The 10,843-nt window shown below is 41.3% G+C and overlaps 1 protein-coding gene across 4 annotated transcripts in view; it reads left to right on the top strand.

Annotated features, from left to right (window-relative positions):
* The first annotated feature begins 6,541 nt into the window (after nucleotides 1-6,541).
* The window catches only part of prkcg (protein kinase C, gamma), a 52,858-nt gene continuing 48,556 nt past the window's right edge, over nucleotides 6,542-10,843 (top strand). Inside the window, exons 1-2 of one of the 4 annotated variants that reach the window (XM_034174619.1) lie at nucleotides 6,542-6,707; nucleotides 7,608-7,839. In XM_034174619.1, coding sequence (XP_034030510.1) covers nucleotides 7,613-7,839 — 227 coding nt within the window. In that variant the 5' untranslated portion in view covers nucleotides 6,542-6,707; nucleotides 7,608-7,612. Of the gene's footprint in view, nucleotides 6,708-7,566; nucleotides 7,840-10,843 lie in introns of those variants that run through there. The other 3 variants (XM_034174618.1, XM_034174617.1, XM_034174616.1) reach the window with 3 other exon arrangements.

The following is a 10,843-nucleotide window of genomic DNA, read 5'->3' as shown; positions in this document are numbered from 1 at the left end:
TAATTATGGAGTTCCACAAGGTTCTGTGCTAGGACCAATTTTATTCACTTTATACATGCTTCCCTTGGGCAGTATTATTAGACGGTATTGCTTAAATTTTCATTGTTACGCAGATGATACCCAGCTTTATCTATCCATGAAGCCAGAGGATACGCACCAATTAGCTAAACTGCAGGATTGTCTTACAGATATAAAGACATGGATGACCTCTAATTTCCTGCTTTTAAACTCAGATAAAACTGAAGTTATTGTACTTGGCCCCACAAATCTTAGAAGCATGGTGTCTAACCAGATCGTTACTCTGGATGGCATTTCCCTGATCTCTGGTAATACTGTGAGAAATCTTGGAGTTATTTTTGATCAGGATATGTCATTCAAAGCGCATATTAAACAAATATGTAGGACTGCCTTTTTGCATTTACGCAATATCTCTAAAATCAGAAAGGTCTTGTCTCAGAGTGATGCTGAAAAACTAATTCATGCATTTATTTCCTCTAGGCTGGACTATTGTAATTCATTATTATCAGGTTGTCCTAAAAGTTCCCTAAAAAGCCTTCAGTTGGTTCAGAATGCTGCAGCTAGAGTACTGACGGGGACTAGCAGGAGAGAGCATATCTCACCCGTGTTGGCCTCCCTTCATTGGCTTCCTGTTAATGCTAGAATAGAATTTAAAATTCTTCTTCTTACTTATAAGGTTTTGAATAATCAGGTCCCATCTTATCTTAGGGACCTCGTAGTACCATATTACCCCATTAGAGCGCTTCGCTCTCAGACTGCGGGCTTACTTGTAGTTCCTAGGGTTTGTAAGAGTAGAATGGGAGGCAGAGCCTTCAGCTTTCAGGCTCCTCTCCTGTGGAACCAGCTCCCAATTCAGATCAGGGAGACAGATACCCTCTCTACTTTTAAGATTAGGCTTAAAACTTTCCTTTTCGCTAAGGCTTATAGTTAGGGCTGGATCGGGTGACCCTGGACCATCCCTTGGTTATGTTGCTTTAGACGTAGACTGTGTTTCATAATTATTGTATGGCCTTGCCTTGCAATGTGGAGCGCCTTGGGGCAACTGTTTGTTGTGATTTGGCGCTATACAAGAAAAAAGTTGATTGATTGATTGATATGCTCTTTTACCATGCACACGATGTTTCTGTTTCATCAAAAACAAAATTCATTCTGTGCATTTATTTGCTTTTCTGTGTGCAAACCTGTATGAATGTTTTATGTTATCTTTCCACAGGGTCTTCATTCTTCATGAAGACTCGGTGTCAGTTCTTCCATTGTTCACCCCTTGCCTCATTATGCCTCTCCTCTCCTGCCGTCTTCTTTTAATCTTCCTCCTTGACCACATTTTGCCCAAAGTCTTCCCTTCCTCCCTGCAGCAGCAAGGGAATTTTGTGTCCCACGACATTTTATGTTCTTCTCGGCAATTTTCACATGCAGTCAGTCAATTGTTTCACACTTAATTTGTTTGTTAGAAATACGAGAGATATGTTGGCTTGGCCACAGTAAAAGAGTAATTGAGCATTTCCCAAGTGGAGACAGCATTAAAACATAATAATAATTTACTTGGACAAAATGTGACAAGAAGAAGAAATTTAAAACATAAATGTACAACTTATAAATACTGCTCCACATCTTGTTACTAGCTGAATAGACAACATAGTAAATAGATTTGCTCCTTGTAAAAGTTATAGTTTTTCTATTAAATCTACATAGACAAAAATAATATAGAGTTCCACCATTAACACAATCAAAGGCATAACAGATACAGTGTAAGCACCATAAACCTCAAAGTCAAACATGTTTTTACCACCAGATTAGGCTTAAAACTTTCCTTTTTGCTAAAGCTTATAGTTAGGGCTGGATCAGGTGACCCTGAACCATCCCTTAGTTATGCTGCTATAGACGTAGACTGCTGGGGGGTTCCCATGATGCACTGTTTCTTTCTCTTTTGCTCTGTATGCACCACTCTGCATTTAATCATTAGTGATCGATCTCTGCTCCCCTCCACAGCATGTCTTTTTCCTGGTTCTCTCCCTCAGCCCCAACCAGTCCCAGCAGAAGACTGCCCCTCCCTGAGCCTGGTTCTGCTGCAGGTTTCTTCCTGTTAAAAGGGAGTTTTTCCTTCCCACTGTAGCCAAGTGCTTGCTCACAGGGGGTCGTTTTGACTGTTGGGGTTTTACATAATTATTGTATGGCCTTGCCTTACAATATAAAGCGCCTTGGGGCAACTGTTTGTTGTGATTTGGCGCTATATAAAAAAATTGATTGATTGATTGATTGACCACTGAATCGGCAAAATTATAATTAGAAATATTTGATAGCATGGAGAGGATCCCTATGGAGGTTAATGTGTGCATGATTATCAAAGTAAACATAAAGAAACTTTTTAAAATGAGTGATTGCACAATTATCACCATATCTTAGGCCATGTTTCCATATTTTATGTCCATATTACATTACCTTTCTGGGAGAAAAGTGTTGAAAGGGTGCTGAGAAGAATTTCTTTTCAATGTTTTCCTTAAAAATCAGCCCTGCTTGTGAGATTTGGTTCTATGATGGCAATAAACAGCTAACGATGAGCTTAAAATGCATATTGTCATAAAAGAACTCACCCTCAGATGGAGTCTACCTAATTTCTTGCCATACATGAGCTTTTTTGTCTCTACTTTGATACAAAAACAAGCTTCTCCTTTCATTCTTGGTTGCTATAGTGATTATGTTCAATTGTGGTTGGATGTTTACATGCACTCATCATGAGCATGAATGTCATGGTAATTTTTGTTTTTTAATGATGTTTTCTCTAATCCACACATACAGATATATATGTACATATGTACGAGGGCTGTCAATAAAGTAACGGCCCTTTTTATTTTTTTCAAAAACTATATGGATTTCATTCATATGTTTTTACGTCAGACATGCTTGAACCCTCGTGCGCATGCGTGAGTTTTTCCACGCCTGTCGGTGACGTCATTCGCCTGTGAGCACTCCTTGTGGGAGGAGTCGTCCAGCCCCTCGTCGGAATTCCTTTGTCTGAGAAGTTGCTGAGAGACTGGCGCGTTGTTTGATCAAAATTTTTTCTAAACCTGTGAGACACATCGAAGTGGACACGGTTCGAAAAATTAAGCTGGTTTTCAGTGAAAATTTTAACAGCTGATGAGAGATTTTGAGGTGATTCTGTCGCTTTAAGGACTTTTCACGGTGCGAGATGTCGCGCTGCGCTCTCAGGCGGCGTCATCAGCCTGTTCAAGCTGAAAACCTCCACATTTCAGGCTCTATTGATCCAGGACGTCGTGAGAGAACAGAGAAGTTTCAGAAGAAGTCGGTTTCAGCATTTTATCCGGATATTCCACTGTTAAAGGAGATTTTTTTAATGAAAGACGTGCGGACGGATCCGCGCGTCGGGACGCAGCCGACGCGGTGCGGCGGCACAGGAAAAACACCTCCGTGTTGATAACCATTTGTAAAATCCAGGCGGCTTTTGATGGCTTTCAGTGGAGTGAGTATATGAGAAATTGTTTAACAGGCAGGACATGTTCCAACTTGTCCTTAAGGCTTTCAACAGAGGTGTTTTTCCTGTGGCGGAGCGTCGCGGCGGCTGCGTCCCGACGCGCGGACCCGTCCGCACGTCTTTCATTAAAAAAATCTCCTTTAACAGTGGAATATCCGGATAAAATGCTGAAACCGACTTCTTCTGAAACTTCTCTGTTCTCTCACAACGTCCTGGATCAATAGAACCTGAAATGTGGAGGTTTTCAGCTTGAACAGGCTGACGACGGCGGCTGAGAGCGCTGAGCGACGTCTCGCACCGTGAAAAGTCCTTAAAGCGACAGAATCACCTCAAAATCTCTCATCAGCCGTTAAAATTTTCACTGAAAACCAGCTTAACTTTTCGAACCGTGTCCACTTCGATGTGTCTCACAGGTTTAGAAAAAATTTTAATCAAACAACGCGCCAGTCTCTCAGCAACTTCTCAGACAAAGGAATTCCGACAAGGGGCTGGACGACTCCTCCCACAAGGAGTGCTCACAGGCGCATGACGTCACCGACAGGCGTGGAAAAACTCACGCATGCGCACGAGGGTTCAAGCATGTCTGACGTATAAACATATGAATGAAATCCATATAGTTTTTGAAAAAAATAAAAAGGACCGTAACTTTATTGACAGCCCTCGTATACTTGTAGATTTATATGTATAGATATGTACCTGTTGTATCCATATATATATATACCTCCAAAGTTCAAAATTTGGCAGATATTTTTTAATTTAAAATGAATAAATAAATAAATAAAAGCAAAGAGAAGCACACACAACTAGAAAATGAACACAAACGGACCTAGTTGATTCTGGAGACTAAATCAACAGGCAGACGTCAAACACTGCTTCCCCACGATTTCACAGACAACACTTTGCCAATTTACCTTCATTTGACTCGAAGAGAAACAAAGCCAGCCTGCCAGGTTGAAGGCGGTGCTGGATCCGAGTGAGTGCTCATTAGACGATAATGGATGCGAGTAATTGGTGAAGTGCTGATTGCTGCCTCCCTCCCCACCCCAGCAGAAGACTCCATCGAAGGAGAATTTTCTGTTTCATTAAGCCATGATCAGAAATAATCAGCCAGCCACCTGCAGACTGGAAAATAGAAAGAGAGGGGGCTCGAGCATGGACAGAAATGGAATCAACTGTGATATAACAATAAATATAGTAAAAATAGACAGGCCAATGCAGGGTTCCTTTATTTTCTTTTTTCCTGTTGATGCCAGATGTCGTGTATAGTTCTTTTTTTTTCCTTGTTTTTTTTTTCGTCTCCTCCAATCTGGAGCCACATTATTGTGTTTTATAGAGGGATTCCCCGCACTCTTAATCAATCTAGATGTATATATGTGTGTGTGTGTCGCACTGTGCGTTTCTCCTCTTGCTTTATGGCTTTAATTTCTCATTGACTGGCTGCACTCCAGCCTGTTCTTTTATGGCAGAGGATCAAACACTGTAAACTACGCTCAGATAGGCATGCAAACGCACTCTGATAAAGACACTTCATATCCACAAGTGCTTCCTCAACACGCTGCGGCGAGCGAGGATGGGAAGCACGTTGGCCGTTTACGTGCTTTGTTTTTTTAATGCACTGATCACCCGGTAGTGCAACAACACAGGCTCACATTTTTCTCTCTCACTTTGCTCGGCCGGCTGTCTCATTTATGTTTGACAACATCACAAGATGACACTGATGAACACTACAGGCCGTAAAATGAAAGCTGTTCTAACAAACGAGGTCTTCTGAAGGCAAAGCACCCCCTCATTTCCAATCAGCTCCCCGTGCTGCATGACTAATGCTGAAATTACACATATCATAGTCACATAGAGCTGATTTTTTTTTTTTTTTTTTTTAATAAAGACACACAAGCATGATTTTTGCCAGAATTCAACATGCAAACGCACACACTAAGCATACAGCTCACTGTTATCTCACTGGCTGACACCATTTCGCTCTCTAACAATCTTGATAATTATAATTGTTAATTAATTCTCTGCCAGTGTCCTCATCAGGAGACTAATAACCTACATTTCCATTAATTAGACCTTCAACCCTCTGCTCCCTCTCTCAGTCTCTCCATCCCATTCCAATCCACCCCTTCATCCCTTGTCTGCCTGCATCTTTCCTGCTCACCTCCCACAGGACTGTCCGCGTGCAACATTCACACACAGCAAATGTGATTAATAGCGTGTTTAGCATGCACATGCACGTGAACATCCTTGAACATGTCTCACCTTTTGAGTGCAGGTGGATGAGTAGAATATTTTGCACATTTGCACCTTCACCCTCTTCCAAAAAAAAAAAAAACTTCTTGTAATAGGCAAGCAAACACTCTTTCTCGGGAGCTATCCCATCAGGCTTTGCTGACCCGCTTTCAGTGCACAGTGGAGCAAAGTTACCATGTAACCGTTGGTTCCGATCAAAGGTTTTAAATGCAGTAAACATACTGAACGGCTGTACTGTTGCACCACCGGGTCATTTACTTCAAATGACATTTCACTCTGCTGCAACTTGTCAACAGTTCAATGAGTTTGCACGCGCTCGGTGCTCTTTTCTTCTGTAATGGACGCGCTGTCCCTTAGCTATACAGGAAGTGAGACACGGTTGTCCATTCTGTATTTGTGGTGGCAAAATGGCAGTTTCTGTCTCATCCGTCCTCCTTCCTCTACCTCCCTCTCTCTCCAGAGAGAAGTAACCCAGATTTCAAAATGAATCGCCGCCTATTCCCCTCAATCTTTCTCCTCTCTCTCTCTCTCTCTCTCTCTCTGTCTCTCTCTCTCTCTCATCTTGTTCCTAGTAAAATCAGACTCTATCTTAGAAAGAGAATATCACCCCTTCATCTCGTCCTCCTCCTCCTCCTCACCTAACCTTGGGTTAAAGGATATATGTGACTGCACTTCTCTATCTGGTTCCTAGAAAGCTCTTTTTTTTTCTTTTTTTTTTTTACTCTTCTTGCTCTATCTCTTTGCGCAACAGCTTTTTTCTTCTTCTTCTTAAACCTGGATGATTCTTGTCTGCTCGGCACAGCTGTGTTTCTCTTCTCTTTCACTGGGGGGTGACCTGCTACAGGTGTGATACCTTAACCTCTCCTTTTAAGTGAGCAGGACAAAGAGAGGAGGAGAGGGAGAACTAACCTTCAGTCCAGCCGTTTCTCCGACACCATCAGGAATTCAGGTATTTTCTATTATCTTCACCACATGGGTCTGTGCACATTTCTCAGAACATATTTTTTTTCTCTCTTGACATTATTCCGCTAATTCCTCTGCACTTTGCCATTTTCTCCCCGTCACCGTTTTGATTGATTTGCTCCTGCTTCTCTGCTGAGACACCATCATTTCATCACATTTTTTTTCTTTCCCCTAGCATGTTTTTCCCCCTATGGGCTTATTTATTTATTCATTAAATCTCTGCTGGCGTTTCATTTATCATTTAACAGTGTGCAACTCGTGCACCACAATCTCTCCAGCTAATATTTGCTATTTTGCACTTTTTTTTCCCAGCACATCTTATTCCCTCTAGATGTATAAATATTATCCTGCTCCAAACCTTTCTACAGAAATGAGACTAATTGCTAATAAGGGCAGGAAGGCAGGAAGCTTGGGGAGGATGCAGCTCTCACGTTGGAGCGGGTGGTGATGGGGTTGTCGACATGGTAACAGGAGATACAGTTGACAGCAGGTATTTATGTCTGCTGCTGTAAAGCGAACAGACTGATAGTAAGTGGGACACACTGAGTTATACTAACACCGAGCGTTTAGTGTCTCTGAGTCTCTTAGGAGAGTTTTGTCTGTCTGTGAATTAACCTTTCTGTCTCCTTCATTACACCACAGCCTCTCTCTCTCACTCTCTTTTTCTTCTTTGCTCTGACCTGTCACTTTCCCTGCAATCCTCCTCCTTTTTCCCATCCTCCTGTTTTCTTTTTTGGTCTTCCACTTTGTGCTGTTACAACATCTGTCTGCACAGTGACCTGTCCCACTTTGCACCCTCCTCTTACTCCTTCTTCTTCTACCTTTGTGCTGCAGTTTCAAGGCTTCTTGCTTCCTTCACGCTCCTCTTTCTGCTCCAATCCTCCAGACATCATGTCCACCCCGATGTCCCCGTCGCCCTCCCTCTCCCCGTTGACACTGGCCTCCCCAACCTCTCCCCAACCTGTGCCCTCCCCCCTCTCCCCTCCGGCCAGGGTGCCTGTGTTCCAGAGGAGGGGAGCACTCAAACACAAGAGGATTGTCGAGGTGAAGGATCACCAGTTTACAGCCCGCTTCTTCAAGCAGCCCACCTTCTGCAGCCACTGCACCGATTTTATCTGGTAACACACATGCAGTAAACACAAACATACAAACACACACCTACACACACACACAGCTGCACGTCAACACAGAAACCACTGAGGCAGTTCTTAAGCCGCCTCCTCAGGGGCCCCACTGCTGCTTTCTCTGCTTGGTTTCTCTTTGGCTGCTCGTGGCTACCTGCTGGAGCAGTGGCCCACACTGTAGTCACCATGCTGACCTGATCTGATCACATCACCTCACACACACACACACACACACACACACACACTACAGCCCACACTGTGCAAGAGTTACCATAACACCTCTATGAGCTCACACACATACACACACCAGCAAACGGGACAAGAGATTCAAGCCATGAAATCACACACACAAAAACATCACAAATATAGATCACCACATGTGCATGAACATGCATGTAATACCCCAGTGGAAGCTTGTATCATTAAAAGCAAAGTGCTGTATTCTTTTTTCTTTTTGTTTAACTTTGTTGAAACAGTTATGCACAGCCTTTCTGCTCTGAGCACACCTGATCCTGTCAGACCTCAGAAGTGGCATAGGGTAGGTCCTGATTAGTTCTTAGCTGGAAGACCACTTAGCAACACAAGTAGCTGTGAGCATGTTTCCCCAAGTTGAACTGGAATTTCATCAGAAATCCTCTGGATCCTCTGTAGTGAATCAGAACAACAACAAAAAAAGAATGCCAAGAAAACTATGCTTTTAGCTGCATCTGTGTGTTGGTTTTCTCTGCACTGGTAACACTGTAAGGCTAGGACAGCAAAAATGTAGAGTGGGTGGGCCAGATTGTGTAGACAATAACTCAAAAACAATAGATTTTGTCATCTTGTAACTCACCAAATTAAATGAATATATAATGAGGGCAAACCCTGTTGCGTTTAATGAACTTTGATGCACTAGATCGGTGAAATCAGCAACGTTTTGCCTTTATAGTATATCATGGGCGTACTGCGTCTTGCTGGATGGTTCGTGGAGGTGTCCGCCTTCACAACTGTCATTTAAGGTGTTAGGAATGGTTATTGGTCAGATCATGTTAGGTCTGAGAGCATGCGCTGGTGCTACACATTGCCACATTCACCACACTACGGAACTGCCTTCGGTCCTGGATGACAACCAGAGAAATGTACCGCATGGTTAAATATCCTAGCTGTTGTTCTCTAACATGTGATACTACTCATTCGAGTCTCCCTAAATAACTGCTTACTTGACACAAAGTCATCCCAGTGGTACCCAACTATCCCCTGAAGAGACTGAGTACTAAACATCATCTAGTCCTTGCCTTAGGTCATTGGTTAGCATACAAGTCTCACAGCTATTGACAATGACAGACAGCACCAGGATATCTTGGTCTTGGACCTTTGTTCTTCTGAACTCTCAAGAAGAATGCTCAACTGCTCAACTTGCATGGATCTTTTATAAATGATTCTAACTTGGCCATTACTAAGTAGACACCATGAGACGTTTATAGACAGATAGACAGACTAACTCAAGTTTGGTGAGGCATTTAGTTAAGTGATTTAATATACTTGATTTCCTTTGTCCTCTGCAAGGTTTATTAAGTTAACTTCATAAAAATGTTTCGGTGTTATTAGGTAGCCAAAGTATTTAATTAAAGTTATTCTAACATCGTTATTTTATCTCTGTTCTACTCAGAAATGTCCATGCATATTGTTAGGTCATTTTTTTTTTTTTTTTTTTTTTTAGCTATGTTGAGACTGCAGTACAAATAATGCCCAGATGTGATTTTTTTTTTTTTTTTTTTTTTTTTTTTTTTTTGTGCACATATGTGACTCTGATCTGATTTTTTTTTTCATGACAGTGTGAACAGCACAAGTCACATGGAATGCAATTTATTTTCTGTTTGTTTGTTTGTTTTTTTACAATTCAGATTGGGCCACTTCCATATCTGGTCTTACAACAGATACAGGTTTGATTTTTCACAATGCAACCTTAGTTTGAACAGTCATAGAATTCATGATTCTTGATTGATGTTTGTCAGTGGCATTCACTGAGTAAATGTCTCAACTTAAATGTCAGTCCATGCCCTCGATGTCCTAAAATTAGGGATCAAATCAAATTTAGTTCATGATTCCATCCCTTCTGACTCTGACCAGAACATTTGATGAGAACTTCCACTGATCAGGCATAGAGCTGTTCTCACACCCGTTCCATGGTCAGAGACTCTGCAGTCAAATTTGACACTGTTTACTCCTCACTTGTAAAAAGAAAATGATTGTACTTAAAACTCACATGTAGTTTGTCTTCCTGGTGAACTCTGGGCACACATTGTGCTCATCACTGTGTTTTGCCCAGCTAACAAGTGTTGTAAAAAATGATGCCAACTACATAAGCAAATTATAGAAATATACAACAGAACGAGAAAATAAAACTGGAATTAAACAATAGATAGAATGTGTGGCTGGGGGTAGCTCCAAAATGTTTTTCTTCAGTTCTACAAATTAGTGAAAACTAATTGGAAACACTGTTGTGGAGTATTTCAAAACCTACTTCAAACACTGTTTAAGAGTTGGCATGAAAAGGAATATATCACCAACTTTGCTCAGTGGGGCCTGTATACATCACCAATTGACTCAACATAAATGCTTCGAAACATTAAAACACAAGTGAATGAACTAGGATCCCGCTTTTTTAATTTCATATTTAAAGGCTGCAGTCAGAACAATATTCAGATTTAGCATAGAACTTTGCTCTTTAAAAGATCGTAAAGATTAAGGTATGTTTGCTATTTTCTTATTTTCATTGATTTCCTGCATTGTTAATTATATTTAATTAATCAGATTTACTCAACTCTAACACACCCCTTTACATTAAACTTGATGTAAATGTTGCCGGGCCTTGGAGCACATTATATTTAATTTTGATTTGATCCATTCAAAGTGCTGCCAGGACAGAGCATTTATAACCCTCTGAGAGTTCAAGGAATTATTTTTATTTTATTTCAAATTATGCTATGTATATAAAAAAGAGAATTTTATAGAAGAA

The sequence above is a fragment of the Thalassophryne amazonica genome, chromosome 7 (assembly GCF_902500255.1).
Source record: "Thalassophryne amazonica chromosome 7, fThaAma1.1, whole genome shotgun sequence".
NCBI lineage: Eukaryota > Metazoa > Chordata > Actinopteri > Batrachoidiformes > Batrachoididae > Thalassophryne > Thalassophryne amazonica.
This window is presented reverse-complemented; position numbering and strand designations above follow the sequence as displayed.